We start from the raw sequence: 24076 nt of genomic DNA, 5'->3' as shown, positions 1-24076 counted from the left end.
AGTTTATTTTATCCACATCTCATGTTTAATGTAATAGTTTCATTCTTACATATATTACAATATGTTGTTAGTCCAGAGATTCTTTACATTAATGAATAAATACTTATATCCACAACTAGCAATTGGATTCTAATGGTTTGGTGGTAGAACATTTGGTAAGTGTGTGACTGTGTGTCAGAGGTTCCGGGTTCTAATCCGCCCTTGTGTAGTTAGCTTTTTTCCTCATACAGATCAAAGATGTTCATCAATGATTGCATATCAAGAGCAGGGACACGTTTGTATGCATTTTGTTTTGTGATTTCACCGGATAGAATAGCAAGTCTCCACAATGGCATTAGGCGATAGATTGAAGCGCTCGTCTGTGTGAAGACTGTGCAGGAGCCAAAAGAGAACGTTCCGCAACTGAAAACATTGGCGACAAACACACAGCATGATTTAAAAAAAACGACACATTCCAGTTTGTCATTTATTTAACACAAGTGAATGTCAACTGGATATGTTTCATTTGTATTTGGTATATCAGTGCAGGGAGATATCGACAGTATCGACCCTGACAAAAAGTGGTGGGGACATGTCTGTAATTGCTTTTATAAAATTTGCTTCACAATCTGCTTTTAAATTGGGCCCATTCACTTCCATTATAAATTCCTCACCACAACCTATTTATATATTGTGGTAATCATTACAAATGCTTAAAGCTACACCATGTACATTTCTGTAAAAAAATATGGTAAAACCATAAAACTGTGAGTACTGGTGAATGTCACTGAGGACATCAAAACTCTCCGACCTCTGAATAGATAAACTAGCAACGAAAGAAAAAGATGATCAGAAAACTTTAAGCTACTACCACACCATATGCGTGAAAAAAAGAACGCACATCACACACATGCAGTCTATTCTTTATTTACGGAAACACACACAGACTAATGACGGAAGTGTGCAGTTTCCCGCGTAATTCGTCCCGACAGCTCTAAATTATAAATATTAAATAACAATATACCCATTATTATATGCTTAAAAGCTGTCAAAAAAAAGTTACAGTGTAAAAGTTCCCAACCCAAAATGTAAAGAGACACAAATGAAAAATATTAGAGCTATGCAAATAATATGAATAGCAAGGCTCAGATCCTTTTGGAGAATTTGACGGGGAATTTTTGAGATTATATTGAGATGTCTGACTTTTATTACAGACTTAATGTGAACACAGTTTAACAGCTCGTCTTTTTCTCAGGAGAACAATCTGAGAAGCATGAAGACTCCAATTGTTCTCCCTGTAATCCCATTGGTAGTAGCATTTGAGATTTTAAAGAGATATCATTTGTGTGTTTTTTCCCTCTCATGTGGGTGGCTGTGCGCTCTTCACACTCTAATAAGATTACTCCCACGCCAAGGCAGGTGCATATTCACCAATTTGAGCTCTCAAAATAGATGGCTGCCATTAAGGCGGATGAGACCTCAGAGGCTAGATCGCATTGCCACCCAACTTCGTGATATTTTCTCTCTGTGTGGGAATCCTCGCTTTCCTCGGGAGTGAATTAAAGACAGAGGGCAGCAGAGCTCCTAAACCCGACTACTCGGGATGTGTTCGGCACTGAGGAGTTTCTGATACTCTCCAGCCGTCTGAGGAGGATTTGCATGGCTTTACAACTCACGCGGTAAGACTTTCTGCGCTTCTTCAATCGCTGCGCAGTAGCGCGTCAAGGAAAGTTAGTGACACTTCGCGCGCAAAGCGACCCGATTTTTGGATTGTTATTCCGATGGTTGACAAGTCGTTGGATGAAGAGGTGAGTAGAAATAAGAGAGGGGTTATTTCTCTGTGGGTCGGCAGCACTGAATCACATTTGGGTCTCGGGTTGCGTGTGATGTGAATAGAATCTCGGTTCTTGGCGCGTAACGGCGCCTGGACATGTTGTGAATTTTTCACAGGACGCGTTGACATGCTAGCAAATGCATTTAGAAGATTTATTGATGAAAACCGGCAAGTGGTTTTGGTACAGTGACTGGCACAGTTTTCCAGCCTGACAAGAGGGATGTGTCTACAGGATTCCGGATTACCGTATGTTGCTCATCCTATTACGCCGCACATTCCCGCAATCTGTTGCCCCCGCGTTTAATTCATTTAACGAAAGTAAAAGAGAAATTGATCAGACTTTTTCAAACATTGACCACAGTCTAAAACATAAGATCCGAACGCATGAAAAGTTTGACTTGCATCCAGTCATTTTACTATCGTAAAAATACACAATACTATAGTTAATACAGTTATTGTTAAATCATACAATTAAGATCAGATCGCTTTTAAACAATACTCTTAATTTATCTTTATGACAGTGGTGGCTATTAACTTCTTCCAGTTTTACAGTGTAACAATTGCAACTATGGCGTTTTGGTGATCATGCTAGATTTTTGTAAGGAACTAATGGTAAATTATGTTGTTAGTGTTAATGAAAATGATCTGTCTACAGTAAAACAATGAAAATGTGCAGTTGTTACCTTAGGGAGCTATTTCAACCTGACTTGACCCTTGAAAAATGACTTCTGTATGTGTAACCATATTAAAGAAACCACTTTAGGTGTTACCACATGAAGAGAACATTCAAAACATATACATTTAAGTTGCTCCTTGACAAAACTAGATCATGTCAGAATTATAATCGACCAGTATTCAAAAGAGAAGAAACCAAAAAGATAATCTCAATAATGTCCAAATCTGATACCAATATGAACTTACTTCTGAACAATACAATTTCTCTCTGGGGAATGTCCCCATCTCAGTGTTCCTCTATAAGTAAGTGTGATCTGACACCAGTGATGAATTACAAAGTTAGACCATATAGAAGGAGCTGATGTGGAACTGCAGGAACACTAAATGCCAAGTGAACACAATAAAGTGATGCTGGTCTTCTGATAACCTCTTCTGGAGCACGTATGGCGTCTACCCCTCCTTTCCTCATTAATTATTGACCCCCACCACATGTTCCTCAACTCCCTTGTTATTTGTGATGGTGTCTGTCTCTGTGCCGCAGGTTAGGTCAACAGCTTGTGAGTCACCCAGTGGGTCTATTACCATGACGCTGTGTTTGCCCCTTTTAAAAATTTACAGAAGTAGACATGTGCTGGTGGGTGTTACAGTAAATTAAATACTATGTGTTTAATGAGGTAATCCAACCTAATCCCCATTTCCTCCAGTGACAAGAATATGTTAGGGATAATGTACATCCAGCTGGTACAGCACAAAATAAACCCAGAAAGAGTTATCAAGTCTCGCATCAACCTGAAGGGGTTTATTTTTTGTGATAACAACTATATCTGGATGTACATTTCCCTGCTTATTACACGGCTGCTCGCCACACAAATAATTATACACTAAATATTGTTTCAAGTTGAAATATGTTATTAGCTCAGTAAACGCAAAGCTTCCATGAAGAAAAACAGTTCTTAGCAAGCAGCTTTGAGCCTAGACAAATGAAGACTGATAATTTACAGTCGTATCATATCAGTTGAGGACATGAAATGCATAACATTTAAAAATCTTCCTGTTTATTATCTTATAATGTACAAAGCAATTGTGCTAGCAACAAGATGAACACTTCAACAACATTACCATAGAGCTACTATTAATACTAAAGTCCTCCAGTTTTATTTTCTTGTACATACAGTCATTAACTAAGGCGCAAGATGGCACATTTTAGGAAAACGAGAGAGAGAGAGAGAGAGTGAGAGAGTGTTATACGAAAGACATGAAAGAAGTGCTGGTCCCAAATACCCATAAGAGTGGTCATTATACAGCATTGCTATTGACAACGGTGATTTTTGGGTAATAAATGACTCCGGAATTTCGCAACTGACCTATCAGAATCAAACATTTTAGAGGGCAGTGTAATAAGGTAAATTAAATTCAGTGTATTTAACTCTTTCCCCGCCAGCTTAAAAAAAAAAAAAAAAAATTGCTAGCCAGCTCCAGCATTTTTGATAATTTTCACAAAAGTTCCATGGCCCCCAGACGATTTTGTTGTATGACTTTTTGAACATGCAATATATCAAACAAAATAACAAACCTACTGCTTTTAAACAGCAAAAAAACTTTTTATTCTGGCTTCGCGCATTCTTTTTTTATCAACACTTGAATGTGGGTGAGTTTCATAAAAAAACATTTTAAGCAAAAAGCTGAGAAAATCGCATTTCGGATTCAGAATGATGATTAAAAAATAGACAGAGTATATCGTGTCCATCAACACTTCCAAAGCTTCACAGTCCTATACCTCATCCTGCGTCGACATTTCATTTGGTAACGTTATAGGCAGTCTTCCTGTTTAATGGTCATGGCATTATTTTACATATGCATCTGGTTACATATGCTATCGCTTGTTCTGCTTCTTCACATGTGTTTTGATCCGGAGATTCTCTCTCTTTCAGAAGATGTGTCATAGCTAGAGATTTTCTTGACCGATTCAGATGTTTTTGTAAGTGTGACCTGCCGATACCGATTTTTGTCGATTCCGATTTTCTTTTAAAGAATAGCATATATGATATATATGACAGCATATATAAATAAAAAATTACCTTTCTTCAATGCAAAATTACATTTTCATTAAAAAAAAGACTATATATAATCTTATAAGTAATCTTAATAAGTAACAAATTTCAAACAACAGCACAACTAAATGCAATACAATAAAGAGAGATATGCAATAAACGCAGCTTTAAGTTTTTCATGGTGGGTATACAGTACATTCAGGTAATACAGAAATTAAAGTGATCAAATGTCTTCATTGTAAAAATTAAATACAGATTAATGCTTAAAAGTAGATACAAACGTTATTCAGTCAACAGCAGAGAGTAATTTTCTTTGTCTTTTGTTCTTTGATTAACATGACAGACAGCAGCAGGAAAATTAGACTGCTGTCACTTTAAGAGCTTATGCACAGATCCAATATACTGATACACAACTTGCGTTATAACTTGCGTAAGGTTCCAGAACTGACTGTGTTTAACTGAATACTCATTATTTTATTGGAGCGAAGGAGACGACTGAGTGAGAGGAGGCGGCTGTGTGTCACTTCGCCGTAGGAGAGAAGAGAGTGAGAACGCACAGCTGACGTGATTGCCTGTGCCGCTGGCAACAAAACAGACCAGCTCGTAATCGAAAAAAACATGATTCTGACCGGCCAGTTACCGAGCCGGGCCGATCATGTGGAAAATCGTCCAATTACGGTCCATGGCCGGTGGATAGGTGCATCTCTAGTCATAGCGCCTTCTACCATGTAACAGTGAAAACACGGAAAGCCGGAAAATTCCGTAAATGGCAGGGAAGCGTGGTTTCACAAATTGCAGAAAATTCCATCAATGGCAGGGAAAGAGTTAATGAGCTAATCCAAACCTATCCTCATTTCCTCCACTGACAAGAATATTACTACATAATTTCCTCACAGTTCTTAGTGCGCGTATTCACACTGGCTATTTTGAAATTGCCAATTTGGCCAAAAGCCAAGCATCCATCGCTTTTTAGCTACAGTATGCCCTACATGCTTGTGATTCTGCATATCTCAGTGTACCCTCCCCAAACGTCTTGGTTTGCGTGGGTTGATTCATTGCTAGGCTGCCCATCATTGTTTCACTGTCTCTGGCTGTCTCATTAAAGACATTGGCTAATAGGATTTATCCTGCTCCGAGGCAACCATAATAAATGCTCATTTAGCTGGAGCACCCTCATCAAATGGGGCCTCTGTAATCAGACACTCAGGGACGTTCGTCCCTCCAATTCAACTCGGCCACCTGGTCTAAACACTGGCTGGAGGAGGCGGCGGCACCGCGGAGGGCTTGTGGGATACAGTGAGCCTGTCATTAGAAAGAAATGACCCGTCTGGGGTTGGCAAAACCTGGAAGGGGAAAAAGTGAGAGGGTTTTGACCCTCTGATGGAGGTCGACCTCTGACAGAACCCTCAGTGGCTTTTACATTTGCTCTTGGGCTGAATTCTGTCAAGGGTTGAGGACCACATGTCTTTCTCCAGACTAAATACTTTTCAGCTAGAAGTTCAATGTCAGATTTGAGCTTGATATTTATAGATTCTTTTTTATTTCTGTGCTACCCTTGCAGGTCACAAGCTCAAAATCCAAGAAAAATTAGATAAAAGATACTTCCATGCACTTGTTCACATGCATTTCAAGAGATAGTTCACCCCAAGATGACAACTCTGTCATTATTTACTCACTTTCAAGGGGTAGTTCTCCCCTCCAAAAAAGAAATATCCTGTCATAAGTTTCTCTCCTTCATGTTCTTCCAAAACTCTTAAGACTTTTGTTCATCTTTGAAACACAAATGAACACATATCAACACACAGACATAGAGCTCATCAAATACAGTCAACTGAAGCTCAACCTTGCTTGCTTGTCAAGCAAGAATATTTGAGCTTCTGTTGATCTGCTGATGTGCTCAATGAATGTTCACTGATCATTGTTTACATTTGAATAGAAGCCTAAATTAGATCTGTTCATCATATAATGTGTTTGTGCCTCTTCAGACGACATTGCAGTCGGATTAAACCGCTCGATTCATAAGTATTTATTTTAGGATCTCTTATTGAATCATAAAAGTTTTGGTGGAATGGACTTTGAAAGGAGGGCTAGAGATCTATCAGGTTACATTTAAAATATTTGTATTTGTGTTTCAAAGATGAATCAACAGACTTATGCTTTTGGAACATCATCGGGGTGAGTAACTAATGACTGAATTTCCATTTGTTGGTGAATTTATTTCGTGTCGTTCCAAACCTGTATTTGTTTCATGGAACACAAAATGGAAAAATGTTACGATTGTTTACGTAGTTTTTTCCCCCCATATAATGGATGTCAGTACAAGTTGTGCATTATATTCCATATCGTCTGAAGCCACAAAATCATTATTCACTGAAAATCTGGTAACACTTTACAATAAGGTTAGTCTAGTTAATGTAACTAAAGTTAACAAATGGAACCATAGAGTGTTACCAAAACTCTCACCATGAAAATATTATTCTCATTCTGCATTTCAAAATGCCATACACACATGGAGCTAATGGTGTTTTGCATCAATGACAGCATGAGAGTAAGTAAATAATGACAGATGTTTTAATTTTTAAGTGAACTATTGCTTTAATTTACAGATAATGTGCTTGGATGCATCTTTAAATCCTTTGCATGCATTATTACACAGTTGTTTGTCTGGGTGACACCCAAATATAATAAGTCATAAACCCATGCTCATGTTTTTTTGAGCCTAAAAGGGTGTACAAATTAAAGAGTCTGTCTTTCTCTCCATGCGTACTGCAACATTTGACTAGATATAATGAATCAGCATGATTTATTATGTTCTTTTGAAGGAATGGTTAATAATGTCTCTCTTAGATGAGTAGTAACTATATCAGTATAAAAAATAAACAAATAAAAAATGATCCAAACAAATAAAACCGGATGAGATTGGAGATTACACGCTTCCATTAGTTTATCAAGATGGTTTTTCCCAATGTTTTTTATGCAGAGAATTTAGATTTGCATTAGTGACCTGTTTAGTTCTGTAATGGAAAAGAAGTCCGTTTGAAGCCATTTTCATAATTTTCCCATTTCATCCTTCCTTTTAGCATGCTGAACTGAAACATCTGTGGAAATTATCCTATGAATACTTTCAGGAACAGAATGAAGCGAGGAAATAATCAATTCAGCTTGTGTTTGAGGGACTCACACTGGTACACATACCCTGCTTATTTTACACTATTGATCACAGAATGGAAAAAAGTACATAATTTGACCATAAACGTTCTTTTGTGGCAAACTCAATTCATTTGATTCCTCATCTCAGAGCCAGCAACTCATAGGGATCTTGTGTTTTTGAATGACAGGAAATTATCAGCAAATGTAGATAAAACCCGTTAATAATTTATCCTCATTCATATATAGGCTAAACAGTTTTACTTCAAAGAGGATATAAGCTCAAGAAGCGTCACTCGTCACAAGGCAAATAGACAGAGAATAAGTCATGAGCCAGAGGAAAGACTTATTTTTGTTCATTTGCCGTAGCAGATGACGTCCCCCTCTCTAAGAATACACACTGCCTGATTACCTCACACCAGAGATAATGAAAGATGATTGATTTCAGCCACTCTCCTAATGGACAGTAAAACACCCTTGGCAAGATCAGGCCTTTCAGGAACTGTTCATCCAAAAATTAATTATTTTAAAAGTCTGACAGTCATGGTCACTGTGAACATATGAAAAATCATTTTTCAGAACTTTTTCACGTTAAAAATAACAGAATACAAGATTTGTTTTGACAAATAATTTTGTCAGATAAATGCCTTAACCAAGTTTAGTGTTGTTCTTCCCTCATATTTAAATAGTTTCCATTCCCCAAATATCAAAATATCCCCTTCAGACATCACATTTGGCCACTACTGTATATATATATATATATATATATATATATATTGGTCAAAAGTTTGGAACAATTAAGATGATATATTTCATATTTTTGAAAGAAGTCTGGCTCACACCAAGGCTGCATTTACTTGATAAAAAAAACAGTGATATTGTGAAATTGTATTAAAATTTAAATCTCTTTTCTATTTGAATATATTATAAAATGTAATTTATTCCTGTCATGGCAAAGCTGAATTTTCAGCAGCCATTACGGTAGTCTTCAGTGTCATATGATCCTTAAAAATCATTATGATGTGCTGACTTGGTGCTCAAGAACCATTTCTAATTATTATCAATGTTAAAAAAAGGTTCAAAAGGTGAGATTTAATAAACCAACAACAACAACAACAAAACATTTTATTCAGCAAGGATGTGTTTAATGTTACAAAGAAAATTGTTTTTATGAACTGTGTCCATGTAAACTTGTATACATGTAATACAGCTAAGCAAAGCTATCTAGCGTGGTCAACAGTGGTTGAACAGTATGTTAATTTCCTCATGGCAGAATAAATCACTGCCTCCTGCAGTTCCATCACACTGCATTTCGCCCCTGCCTCATTATGTCCTGACCGTTGTTTTCTAGCTGGCGTGTGGCTGAAGTAATGGTGTACTGTTCCACAGTCAGTGAAACAGAGAGGAGTGTAATGGATTACCTATGTTGACAGGTTCAGTGTGGCCCATTACCTTACTGATCTCTGTCAGAATCCCAGCCCACTCAGTTCAGCATTGAAACGGACTGATTTTAGCATTACCCACAGTTCTTTACTGAAAGTGCTTTCACACTTTGTCTTGCTTGTTGCCAGGAATTAAAAAAATGGGATCCATCCATCCATCCACCAACCCACCCACCCACCCACCCATCCATCCATCCATCCATCCATCCATCCATCCATCCATCCGGGCATTCAGTTTTTCTCAAACACTTTGGCACATTTTATGAAACAGTCTTAACATTTTCTATTTAATTCAATTTAATTTTTTAAGTTAAATTGTCACAACTGTTTACTCGAACATCTGAACTCTATTGCATGTCTGCAAAATGTAGTAACTCACCCAAAACATTTAATTCATGCTTCAAAACCTAGTTAATGTGTCAGTAAGTTCAAAATCAAAAGTGTTTTTGTCATCGTTTGAGCCACACTTGTCAAAATGTTTATATGGAAATGGAAATATACAATATAACAAGAAATTTGTTATATACAAATTTTAGGTTCATTTTCTACTTTTTTGTTGACACTAACTGCTTTATACTATACTAGAATGTCACTTTTGTCCACCTGAATGCTCTTATGGATCACACTGAGCTTTTTAGATCCAGATCCAGACAGTACATTTTACTTGAAAGGTCAATACTACAGTACACAAAAAGAAATTGGACATTTATACTGTACATTTATTTTTGCAGAAATTTGTAAATGGAAAATTCTTAGTTGCTTGTTCATTTTTACACACCCTGTTATGTCTTTCTCTAACATACATCTTCTTTCATATCTTCATATTGCTCTTGATTGGTTGATTGATAAGATTGTAGGCCATTTGCCAAGTTAGATATTTATGGGATATAACATGTCTTGACCATTTTGACAATTTTCAATGAAAGAATCTTTAGAGGTTGTGAATAGTGTGACAGTTTCTTTGAGAAACGACTTTTCAGTTTAAACCAACACGCCATGTGCATTAAGTCATTGTGCAAATTCTAGACAATTATTGTACTGACTCTTTTACACACATGTGCAAAATCAATAAGACATTCAAATCTGATGTGAACAAGAAACACATCACATTCAGAGATCTTTGAAATTATCGTTTGAGAAGAATTGAGCCAAATCAATTGAGAAAAACTGCACATAAAGGTTGCCTAGTGGTAACTGGTGGCACTCATGTGCACTCATCTCATAAATGCAAGTATTCTGACGTGATCTGAAGGCAGCATATGTTCAGCCCCTCTTTGTGAAATTGTGGCTCTGATAAGCCTTTACACAGTCAAGCAGGTGTTGTCTCAGTTACTCTGAAAGATTAGGATTGAACTAGAGAGCGCTGTTCTAGACCATTAGCTTATTGGAGGCCTGCAGCCTTATTGTGCAATGATTGTAGGACTGCACACAAAAGCCTGCACTTAGTTTCATGAAATTTCTCGAAACCCCCAAAACATTCGTAGGAAACGCATTTATAGAACTCGCCCCTTGACATATTGTGTCTGCCGTCAATCCGTTGCATTCTCACAGCGTAGCGCTGAAGCATCTCTCATTGATTGTCCTGAGGAAGACCTTTGTATTGAGGAACACAGGGGAGAGATATGCTTCCGTCCTGACAACAGAGGATGAAATTACATTCATGTCTCAAAAGACTCTTTCAGTTTGAAAGAACAAAGACCATTCATAATGATAGTCAGCGAGCATGGCAGTGCAATGATCGACTCCGGTGTTGAGGGTTTTGATGTAGTACAATTCGAAAGGCTTGAAAGTCTCCCTTTCTCTCTCGGTTGTCTCTTTTTCTCTCTGCATTGGATCTTTCAGTCAAGTATCTTTGGATTTGCCGTTTTGATTTGATGTCTGGATCACAAGAAGTTATATTTTTGTTGCTATTACTTTTTCAAAATAGCCTATGTACGTTTTGCAAAGCCATGTCCTGATACCCGAAGGGAATCTGTCAGGATTGTATTACAGATGCCAAAGACTAGCTTGTTCTCAGCTGATGTTCATGTAGCTCATGTCAGTATTTTATATTTGCAAATGAACTTATTTCCATTCATGCTGTATATCCGTCAATGACGTCTAATGATTTATTTGTGTCACTGAATCTGAGTACTGGGACAAAAATAGGTCACAATGAAAAATTGCAATTATGTTTTTGTTCAACCAAGTTAGTTTTTTTTTCCCTTTGCTTATTAGCAGACCCATATATGGAAGCTTGTTTCCACCACAGAATAAAGAATAAAACGAAAAAAGGTAATTGCGACTTTTTATCTCACAATTCTGACTTTTATTTTCTGACTTTATAACACGCAATTACTACTTTATATCACACAATTCTGACTTTATTACTCGCAATTGTGACTTAATATCACGCAATTCTGAGAAATAAAGTCAGAATTGCGAGATGTAAACTTGCAATTGTGAGATAAAATGACACAATTATCTTTTAAAATGTTTTATTCTGTGGCGGAAACAAGCTTCCATACCCATATGAATTTGTACCTGCAGAACTCATTTGTAATGCTCTAAACATATGTTTCACATGTTTTTCTTTATTAAATATTAAATAGCTATTAATGTTTAAATATTTTCAAATATTTATTTTTTGTTTTCTTATTAATGTTCATGATTATTTATTATTTATTATTTATTATTAAAGTTTAGGCTAAATTCTTGATTATACTTTCAGCTACCAATAAAACTGTTGTCCTCTCAGTTCCCATTAACACATTTTATTATGTTTAAATCAATTCAGAAGAGTTTCACAATGTCATAATCAGTATAGGTACTACACAGATTTTGTTTGGGTCTGCTCATCATCTGCTCATGGATCAACATCAAGTGTACTGTCATGTCAAATATTATTTATAAATATTAACAAAAATAACATGCAACTTTTATTAAAAACCAGTAATGGTCCTCAGCTCCATCTATTGAACAAGGTTGACCCACAGTTTTGGGAAAACCAGGTCTGGATCTGGAGTGAAATCAATTTCAGAATGCTTTCCAAAGGGATGTCACGGTACCAAAATTCCAGTTGTCGGTACCAATTTCAGTACCACAGCAAAATTTGTTGGAACTATTTTTCTATTTTATTTAACTATTTGAAAAAAATATGAAATTCAATTCAATTACTTTATTTATGACGGTAATCATAAGGAAATAATACATATAAGCATTAAAGGCTACATGCTGTTTAAACGTAAATATTGCTTATAAAAAATCCCATGGAGACGTAGCTAAATCTACTGTACAGTAGCCTAATTATTTCTGCCAATTTCTTCAAGTTAAACCGAACTTTTATTTTGACGGGTTGCCGTGAAGACATTTGAGTTTCTGTGTGTGTGTATGATATGACGATAGTTTTTTCTCAAATTAAACGGTAAAATGCTCATGAAGTGACTCTCAGAGTGGCTTTGGAGATGAATTTCATCATGTCATCATATCGTGAGGCAACAGAAACTGACAACCGCGCATCTGCGCCATTAATTCACACAGAGACAAGCAGAACATGCAGGGTTAATATTTAAATAGTCTTTTTGCAGTTTAATATACACAGACACTATATATATCGTGGTATATATCGGCTACAGACAAAAAAAAAAGTTAGTCTGGAGCCCCGCGCTTAGATAAAAACACGGAAGCGACTTAAAGCAGCTGCCTATTAGTGGGCATCGAATATACCCGGTACTACAGAAATGCTGGTATCGTCACATTTTCAGTACCGACTTGGTACTGAAGTAGCAGCTACCGGTACTTTGACAACACAGTCAACAGTAATGTAATGCCCTTTCCACATTTCACCTGTTATCAGCTACACAAAATCACACAAGCTTAAAGGTTGTGCACAATCATGATGTCAACACTGCCATCCAAACAAAAAGTTGTTTTGGATAATTTCCCTCCTTTTAGAGATAGATACTGATAGCGGTTTGACCAACAAAAAATTATGATTCTTTCATGTTTTGTTCATCATGAGAATTTTCACAAATCAACTTTTTAGAATTTTGAAGCATAAATACGATCGCCAGAAGTAAAAAGCTATAGGCTACAAAAGAACTAGCCTACAGCATGATCACTACGCTTCTTACAACTCTTTCAGTCTTTATTTAAAATGCATTTAAAATACCTTACTTACCCTAAAAGTTTGAGTTAGAATAGTTGGCAAGAGAGCGATTATAAACATAATGTAAAAGTGAACTAGTGAGTAGATGAGTTTACCTGTTCTGAACTTCTGTGTGATGATATTTAATGTCCCGACAACCTCTGAATGAATGTTTGTTCCATTTGTTCTCAGATTTAAAAGTCTGTCCATTTTATTATGAAATTTAAACAATATATTCAAGCTATTTTAAGGCATGATCTTTTTTTTCAAGGAAAACGTTTAAATATGTCATTTTGGTGATTGGTGATCAAAGATGAGTTTTAAGGTATACAATTATTGACTAGAGGGGGACTTTAAATGATGTTTTATAAACAAAGTTCGGGAGGAGCACGTTCAAATAATCAATCCAATCTACTCGTCATCAAACAATTATGTCTACCCTAATCAGCATGGCAAGAAGTATATATATATATATATCCACTCTGTCAACTCACCTAATATTCCTTGACAGTTTTCCAGCATCCCTCCACCACCCCGACTCCTCACTCTTGGCTCAATCTTTTACAGCCAGGAATACGGGGGGAGTTCTCTGGGTTCGGGCCGAATACCGAGCCCGGAGCCCTCTCCTCGGACAGCACGCCAAATATGCTTTTATTCTATCTGACTTATTTGTAAGTGTGAACTAGTGAAGTTAAGCTTAAAAAAATCACAAGGGGGTTATTACTGAAGTATGTTGTATAAAAGAATAAAACGTGAACATATCTTGAGCTTGTGTTAACCACAGACCTTATTTCAGGCATCGGACCAAAACCCTTTAAAAAAAAAACATTGACTTCAGGACGATAGAACAGGAGGTTCTAAACTCATTTACAGGTTTTGGCCTACAAACATTCGTCATCCCTACACCACTTTGTTGGAATGACAGGAAGAGGAGCTTACTGATTTATAGTTTAAAAAAAAATCAATCATAAATATATTATGGTTTTTACAAAGAGCTATAACACAGCTGTGAAACTTTGTAAAACAGGGGGATACAATAAAACAAAGACATAATAAAGTGAAATTGTACACTTGTTTAGAACATTGTCATTTCAGATAAAATGGAAGTGATATTTTCAAAAGTAATGATCTCAAATTAGGGCACCATTTTGTCCCGTGTCTCAATAATCAGTATTTTTTAGCACTGTTGTCATTCATTAAAGCCTTATCTAAATAATGACTATTGATTTGCTTGCATTATCTAAATTCTTTCAGATGTTACAGACTTGTATCATTGTAAGAATCACTTCTGACTCTCCTCTGATTAGTCATAATATAAATACATAGACTTTGGACCAAAGCTTATCTTTCCCTTGCATCCAGACCTGCCAAGACAGGTTGGTCTTTGAGTCTTTTCCAGGAAGGAGTTGTTTGACCCCTTAGACATGTTGCAGACTTCAAAGCTGCACTTGTTGCTGTGGATTGTTATGTCTCTCACATGGATCATAAACACTATCTCTCTGCTCACTTCAAAGGAAAAGGTTATATGTGCAGCAAATGCTTCCTGCCCGCTGTTATTACAGAGAATTTCAGTTTGATGCAACATCCCCAAAGCCAAACTTTCTATTATTTTTATGATGTAAAATGACTCGAGTAATTATGGTGGGGAAATTGACTCAGCCAGCTTCATTGTCTGTTTTGATGCCAGAATTAATTAGAACGTTCTTTGAGTAAACTTCAAAGTCTTGGGATTGCTTTTTATGGGAAATGGTAAATAATTTTGTCAAAGAGATGAAAATCAAACGGTCACTTGGCATCCGAATCCCCCTGTAAGCCCGTCTAAATAGGCCCAATGGAGGTTTCCAATAGAACGGGTGAAGGTGTCTGCGTGTTACTGTCTTTCTGTGTCGCAAAGTAATTTAATTTAATTTAAGCTTTTATCTGACTCCATTTAATATCTGAGTCCATTTTATCATGACCTCGAATTTAGGTTAGATTGCCAATTGGTTATTGGTCAATTATATAATAGTTTAGCAATACATTTGGTTTTTCTATTTAACTCTTTACTTATATTTTACCCGTTCATATTAGGAAGCTATGTCGCTCAGAGGTCCTCACGCCTTGTTTAGCGCGGGTCTCTCGATCACAAGCTCGCCAGCTTCGGTCACTAAACAGAGGTAATTGCTATATACCTGAGATTGGTCGCATTCACGCTTACACAATCAAAGATACTTTGGTATAGCCCCCATCATGGACTTGCATACACTTGAATTTAACGTAACGTTTACATCAGTAGAGGTATGGCCACTAGTACAGATATAAGCTGACCAACATTACTTCTCTAATAGCTTTTGATTGGCCATGCCAACACATTCTCATCCTAGGGCGTCATATACTGACGCTTTTGACATTTCGTCTACATCCAACGCACATGGCACCCTTTAGCGTCAATATGAGACGCAGATAGCTTTGTTCGGTTATGGGTAGGTTTAGGTCTGGGGTAGGGTTAGGGTTAGACCGCTAGGAGGCGCCTTCTGGCCCATATCTCTCTGCGTCTCATATTGACGCTAAAGGGTGCCATGTGCGTTGGATGTAGACGAAATGTCAAAAGCGTCAGTATATGACGCCTTGCGATGAGAACGGGTTGGCCATGCCGTGGTTTCCCACGTACACTTATCTAAAGTAACATTAAATTAAAACAGAGGTAAGACACACCCAAATTTAGATTGGTCAAGCAGCATTTGCTGTTCTAAAGGGAAGTTCACTTCTTGTCTTTGCAAAACCATGTACACTTGAATTAGTGCCAAATATTAGTCGCCACTAATCTGACGCAGAACTTGCGGTAAAATACGAATCCGTTTAATCTACTTGGGAAAATGATTTCAGAGTCAGTCGGAAATTATATCAAATGTAACAATTTATTATGTCAGGTAAATGTATCATGCCAATTTCATAATTAGTTCAAAGATAATAAATACAAAACATCAAATGCTCTGTAATAAAGAGAGAAGATGCGAACATGATAAAATACATGATGCGGAGTGGCTGCATACACTCCGCATCACAGGCTAATGTGAGTTACAAATCGCCACAAGCCTTCTTCAGCATCTCCCTAAATACTCAGACCAAGGCAGAAACTTCTTTCACATGGAAACATTGGCTAACAGTGGGAATTTGCTTTCAGAGTTTACACCTTTTTGGGAGCAGAATGCCATTTGCCTGGAGGAGCCACCCCTCCTCTATGTGCAAGTTATCTCTAAACTCTTAAGAACTTTATTACCTTTTGGTTTACTTATTTGGGAATGAGACATTTGTACCAGTCGCACTGAGACATTTCAAAGGATACCAAACATGTATAATACTGTATGATAATTATTCACACTAAACCATATAGATTTTGGGGTGAATATCTGGTGATCTCAGCGTGAGAGAGAGACAGCATGGGGGAGGTGATTGACTCGGGGATGCTAGTTTCTCAAGGGAGAGTCAAATGTTAATTTCCAGGAAGGTCCTTTGTCTTCTCGGGAGTGGTCGTTCCTCAACCAGGCATTTCTCAATTCTTACATCCCTGAGGTCTGTTATGAAATGCACCGTATTTAAAGGGTACCAATTATACGACATATGACTCATGCATCTTAAATGGTGCGCCATTATGCAGCTCATGAAAGAAGTGCGAAAGAAGCACTTCAGTCATAGAGGAGATCGTAATCTGTCTCTTTATGTTGGCAGGTGAGCATGCTGTAATACATGAAGATGCGCCAGAGGTCGTGGCTCTATAAGTGGTTGGGAATAGGCATTGGCGTTCTTCTGCTCACTGCTGCTAGCTATTCTCAAGATTCAGAAGGTAAGTTCTTCCTCATGAAGTTTCCTCAAAATCTTGCATCTCCAGTATTCCTGCTTCTGAGCAATTGAATTTAGATGATGATATCTGTGTTTTCCAAAACTCATAAGTTCTGTTTCATAAGCTGGCGAGCTGCCCACATACACAGGCACAGTCCTGATGTTCTGAAACGTAGGCAGCATGATTATGCTGTCTTCTGAGATAACCAATGAAGCATCACATGCATCCTTCGAGAAGAAGAAGAAAATCAAAGAATTCTTTGCTTTAAGCTCAGTCAAAAAAATTATCTAAGATGGCATACAATGTGAGAGAAATGTTGATCGTAGATGTAAATACTTACTGAAAAGTAGCAGTAAGTAAGTAATAGCGAAATGCTATTGTAAAATTTTGGCATTAACAGTGTGGTTCCGAGGTTCAATTTTAGCAGTATACAGCAATGTAGCACACTAGGTTTTGGAACAGAGCCCTTACATTTACAGATATAAAATGATAATTTTAAGCTTAATTTTGTGTAATTGTTTTTAAAACAAGAAACATTTTAAACCTTAGTTCATGAATAATAGTCTTTAATAAAAACCCTGACAGTATGAGTATTTTTTCCAACTATATGCTCTTTTGATGATGTAAAAATGATGGTGGTGGAAATGACTTCCTTAGGCTAATTTCATAGTTATTTTTATTTTTAATGTATTTTTAATTTCATAGCTACTACAGACAGTCGTACTGATATAATTTGTAGTTATATCAACTATTTTCACACAATAAAAATTCTTATTTAATACTATAATACTTTCACTTAGATTTAGATTATATATATATATATATATATATTCCCAGGACTCTTTATTAGGTAGACTACAGCTCTTCAACTGCACGTTAACTCAAATATCTATCACATGGCAGAAAATCAATGCATGTAGACATGGTCAAGACAATCTGCTGAAGTTCAAACTGAGCATCAGAATGAGGAAGAAAGGTGATTTAAATGACTTTGAATGTGGTGTGGTTGGTTTGAGTATTTCAGAAACTGCTGATCTACTCGGATGATCTTTAGGGTTCACAGAGAACGGTCAGAAAAAGAGAAAATATCCAGTGAGCGGCAGTTCTATGGACAAAAATGCCTTGTTAATACCAGATTCTGGTATTAGGTCAGAGGAGAATGGCCAGACTGGTTCGAGCTGATAGAAAGGCAACAGTCACTCAAATAACCACTTTTTAACCAAGGCCTCCAGAAGAGCATCTCTGAACACACAACACATCGAACCTTGAAGCAGATGGGCTCCCACTCCTGTCAGCTACGAACAGGAAAAAGAGGCTACATTTCGCACAGGCTCACCAAAATTTGATAGTTAAAGATTGGAAAAACTTGCCTGGTCTAGTGAGTCTCAATTACTGCTGTGACATTCAGATAGGTAGGGTCAGAATTTGGTGTAGACAACATACATGCATGGATCCATCCTGCCTTGTATCAACGGTTCAGGCTGCTGGTGGTGGTGAAATGGTGTGAGGGATATTTTCTTGGCACACTTGGGCCCCTTAGTACCAACTGAGCATCATTTAAATGCTACAGCCTACCTGAGTATTGTTGCTGACCATGTCCATCCCTTTATGTCTACAGTGTATCCATCTTCTGATGGCTACTTCTAGCAGGATAACGCACCGTGTCACAAAACTCAGATCATCTCAAACTGGTTCCTTGAACATGACAATGAGTTCACTATACTCAAATGGCCTCCACAGTCACCAGATCACAGTCCAATAGAGCACCTTTTGGATGTAGTGGAACTGGAGATCCACATCATGGATGTGCAGCCAACAAATCTATAGGGACCAAAATCTCTGAGGAATGTTTCCAGCACCTTGTTGAATCTATGCCATTAAGAATTAATTACTCATGCTGTGATTACAGAAGTCAACCCATCTCGTTACTGATTGAATCATCTTATTGATCATCATACATGTGACACTGTCTGGGTGGTATGGTTTTTAATGACGGGAATGGTTTTCTTTGAAGAAACATCTTAGAGAAGCTAATTACTGTACATGTGGCAGACAGCATGGATTAAAGCTGTTTGAATTTAACCATTTTATTTTGGTGGGAAAGATAAACCAATTTTGCCATTTTTGTAAAAAAATGCAAGCAAAAATAATAATAATTAAAAATCAATGAATCAAAATTAGGTTTTTTATTTTTTATTTTTTTTTAAACAAGTAAAATTATCTGCCAATGGTGTAAGAAAAATAATCTTAATTCAAACGGAAACATGGTTGATTCTCTTAACCTATTGGCAGATAATTTAGCTTGTTTTAAGCAAAAACTCTCTTCATTTTTTTTTTTTTTTTTTTTTTAGAAAACAAGACATTTTATTTGTCTAGTAAATGCAACTTGATTAAAAATCTTTAGATACTTGACCTGGAAACAAGACAAAAATACTAAGTAAGAAAAGCATTTTTTTTTTTTTTTTTTTTTTTTTTTTTTTTTTTGAAGTGTTTAGCCTGTCTGAATAACTATGATTATGGATAATTCATCTGGAGTGTTTTGTTTGTGAATGTTGTACAGAAGGTAGTATGACATATTATTTTAGGTTTGTTTGTATGGAATTTATGGCTCTACAGGGAGGCAATACATCTATTTAAATGTGTTTAAAAAAACAAACAAAAAAAACAATGCAAATAATATCCAAGGTCCAAGCAAGCCATAAGACATGCAAAAGTCTAGATTATTAAAAGAAAACAGAAGATAATAACTGAACAGTATATGGCAGGTATACTCAAAGTACATCCCCCCCACCACAATTTCGACATGTTTTGAGAATTTATTAGCAGTTTCTGGGTCAACAATACACATGAACACTCCCTTTATAATCAGCAAAGCTGGTTACATCCCAACAATTCATAATGTGAAGTGTTTAATTTCCCCTTAGTATATTTTACAACTGTGTAATTAGATGCATTTACAAAAGGTTTCACAATTATTATTCCCCTTTTAATAATTGTAAAGCAAAGCATTAGGAAATGCAAATACTGTAATCAGTGATTTGTGCATAGTGACAGACTGCAAGAAAATAGCACACAAATGTCAAAAGCTTGATAGCAAAAAAGACAATTTAACACAAAAATGGAACGATTGCTAAAACACTCCATCCAATTACTATGGAATATTGCTGTTCTGGACGATAAAAATGAATTATAGTGAATTTGTTGAGTATTTTCCATTTTTATAACAGAATAGAATTCTATGATAGATAGATAGATAGATAGATAGATAGATAGATAGATAGATAGATAGATAGATAGATAGATAGATAGATAGATCTAAAATATACTTCTTTTACCAGGTCATTTTGTTCACTGGCCCCTGAACACCCTGCATTTTCTGAAAGTGACCCCTGAGCTGTGCAATTTGAGTATCTGTGGTATATGGTTTTACTGCCCCAGGGTTTCTATGAAGAATCTCTAGAAAAATAAAAGGACAGTGCAGTGCAGGAATGACATCCACGTCAACACACTGCAGCACATGGATGGTTGTCCAGCGGGACACATCCATCACAGCTAAGGTCAAAGTTCTGAACTTCTACCTTCTGAGTGGGATGGATGTCTCCACGGGGAGCCATTCACTACTGTCTGCTGATCGGTCCTTTTCACGTCTCCTATACATCAATCTGCCCTTGTGCTTACAGTAAGTCACTGCTCTTGCCAGAAAATAAGTGTGAAGATGAGCACTCAGCAAAAAACTTCCAATCAATTTAATTTGTTTTGAATTTGAAAGTACAAAAGTTTGCATGAGTGTTTTAAAATTTTAATTGAAACTGTTCCGGGTGTTAATGCATGCCAGGACGCAATGATTGGAAGGAAGACGAGGAGGGAATTGCAGTGATGACACACGTACAATAACTGTCTGGTTTTTGCTCATTATGTATCCCATAACTTTAATCCACAAGCCAAATTTACTTTAAATTACTTTTAAGTCTTTAAATGAGGACTGACCTCTTTTGAGTGGAGAAATCATCATCAACTCCAATGGGCCTGCAGTGTATTATGCATTATGAACAGCTCTGACCTGATACAATATAAAAGTGTTGACTCACACCGCGTGGCGTCCCTGAAGGGAAACATTATTGCAATTCTAATGACCACTGAAATGTTTAGCAATGAAGCATGTCTGAGCTGCGAATTCATACAGCCTGATGAAAAATGGATGAGATTATATTTCTTGGAATGAATCTCGGCCTTGTCCTTAGTTAGCATTCAGTGGACACCGTGCCTAGCTGACCTACTCTGGCAGAACCATGTCCCTGAATGGAGCGGGTGCATCTGAAACTTCGGGGGCGAAAGACAAACCACCTGGGAAGCTGGACCGCCGAACTCTAGTGGTCTTGGTTCAAGTGATTGTGTAATTGTATTCTCGCACACTGCAATATGGGAAGTGTCAGCTGTTCAGTTCAAGTCCGCAGGGGTAAAAATACACCAGATAACATACAATATCTAATAGTATCAAAACTTAGTGGACCAAAAGGACAAGGTTTAGCTGGTTAGCAGTGGCCAGTTAGCAGCTACAACTACACACACTGTTCTAAAAAATGTTTTTCTCAATGGACAATCATAAATAATATATCAGGCAAGCTACTGCCATCGAGATGAATGGGAATGCTTAGGGATAGCTCTCTCTAGACCTCCATGTAAAGGACAGGAACCACAGCAGAGACAGTTTGAGAGATAAAGTCATTGACAAGTAGAGTCTCACAGTAAATTATCCTCTCTGTTGGTTTTGTCTTAAAGCTGCCATCAAACTGAATGAGTTTTGGCATCTATTGGAATGCAGCTCCATTTTACTTAAGCAACAAAAAAACAGCAAAAGCTGTGGCCCTGTTTACACCTAGCCTGGCTAACGTCAGACCTCTTTCTCTTTGAGACGTGGTCTGGGAACCACATGTGCATTTTCTCGTATTTGAGGCGTGGTTTACGAATGCCCAGAGCCGTTTATTGGGCGCTACAAATGTCTATCAAATGCGCCTGTACGTAGCTCATAGCCAATCGCTTCAATTATACCAGATGACGTATGTAGAGCGACAGATATTCAACGAAGAAGACGACGATGGGTCAGAGATTTATGTGTACACCAGAGTCCTGCACGGGTCCGATTTTGTAAATCCGCACCCGCCCGTACCCGCAGTGCTTAAAACCGCACCCGACCCATTTTCCCACAGCAGCACTAATTAAAATCTGCACCCGACCCGCTTAAAATAGAACCGACACCCGACCCGCACCCGAAATAAAATCAGTTAGACTATCACATTATAGACACACTTACAAAAATGTTTATTGCTGCCAGGTCATACAGAAGTTATTACACGACAATTAACACAAGGACAACTTCAGCCGAAGCTTTCAAAAGGCCGGTACATGAAGAACATGGCTAACGTTACCACAAAACTGAGTAGCCTTATAACATTTTACCAGTCGAACAGACGTGGCTACAACACTATATGCCACGCAATTTCGTCTAGCCTACATCTGACCATTTTGGGTTCAAACACGCCCTGCACACCACATATACTTAACAGTGTTAAATCTGAAAAATACCAATCGATAGAACTACTTTCTTACCACAGTTTCTGCGTGCTATCCAACACGAAAATGTTTGCAGCAAAGCCTTCATTTTCTTCAGATAACTCCAAATTTCTCCCACACACTGGACTTGATTTTTGATGACGTATTTTTGACAACTTTACAATCTCCACTATATTCTTTTATAACTATAACTCCTCAGCATCCATCTCGACGACTGCAGATCGCGCGCGCGGTTATGATGAATTTTTAAAAGTGAAAGTACAAAGTAGCCTAGGTAACGTTATAGGTCCCGGGAGGGCGTGGCGCGTCGGCACAAATAAACTGACGTGGATTTTAAATTATTTTATCAACTTGAAATACAGGCATATTTTTGTAGATGTGTTCCTAAAAATATGCATATATTTTTACGTCTGTCATGTTTGATCCATAGATATAAACAAACTGCTTCGGTGTGTCGCATAGATGTCGTCATCGTCTTGCTGCTCCCTCCCCGTTCTGTGATTGGTTCCCTAGCTGAGGTGAAAATCTTGTCCATGGTATCCAGACTGCCTAGCAGCGTGAATAAAATTGCGCTGCGCTCAAGGCAGCATGGGGAAACCCAGGCTAGTTTACACCTGGTATTAAGAAGCATTTTTGTCAGTCCGATCACAAGTGGACAACACTAAATACAGGTGTAAACGGGTTATAAAACGCTTTGACCTTGTCCACCTTCGACCACTTTCAGAGGTAGTCGAAAACACATTCGACCGGATTGCTTTCGTAGTGTGAACGCTCGTGTGGTCGAATGTGTTCGAACAGCCACAAAATAGCAGGCGCCTGCTCTCTGCCTACTGACTTAAATGCATAAACATTTTAGGAAGTGCTCTAGAAGGGATTTAAAATTTGTTGGCTGAAGACCTAAGTTTGGCTTGAAGACGAAAAACGTACCAAGCGCAATGTTCTCTCATCATTCCTGATTTCTAACACGCACTCACTGAGTTTGCCGTGGTCTTATGGCTATCAGAGCAGAAATGAAAGCTTCGTTTTTTTTCATTCATGCCCTGTTGCATTCTTATGGAATTTATGTGAGCTTATTTCATCCATTAGATTGAAAGATCTGAAAAAGCCCATACATTTACCCACCCATACACTCTCCCCTCAAAGAAATCAGGACCGAAGGGGTCGAAAGTGGACAAAAGAGACGGATTACGCAATGGCGGATCGACCAAAATACCTGGTGTAAACAGGGTCTGTAAAATCTACCATATTTCCCAAAATATAAGGTATATATATTACCTGTGGGAAATATGGTAGATCTTACAGACCTTGTTTAGACCTTATTAATAAACCTGGAGGTCAAATGGTCTTCAACCCAGACATACTTACTGTAGGTTAAATGAGTGGCTTCGTGGTACACTATATGGACAATTCCAGTTGTAGTTTGGCTTTTCC

The 24076-nt window shown here is 37.5% G+C and overlaps 1 protein-coding gene across 2 annotated transcripts in view; it reads left to right on the top strand.

The window, feature by feature from the left end:
- The first annotated feature begins 1610 nt into the window (after nt 1-1610).
- The window catches only part of LOC311305984 (protocadherin-15-like), a 228887-nt gene continuing 206421 nt past the window's right edge, over nt 1611-24076 (top strand). For both annotated transcript variants that reach the window (XM_084434059.1, XM_084434058.1), the window contains exons 1-2: nt 1611-1787; nt 16963-17077. In XM_084434059.1, coding sequence (XP_084290185.1) covers nt 16981-17077 — 97 coding nt within the window. In that variant the 5' untranslated portion in view covers nt 1611-1787; nt 16963-16980. The remainder of the gene's footprint in view (nt 1788-16962; nt 17078-24076) is intronic.

Source organism: Rutilus rutilus, assembly GCF_951802725.1.
Source record: "Rutilus rutilus genome assembly, chromosome: 16".
NCBI classification, from domain to species: domain Eukaryota; kingdom Metazoa; phylum Chordata; class Actinopteri; order Cypriniformes; family Leuciscidae; genus Rutilus; species Rutilus rutilus.
The sequence above is the reverse complement of the archived record's forward strand: the minus strand, read 5'-3'. Positions and strand labels throughout refer to the sequence as shown.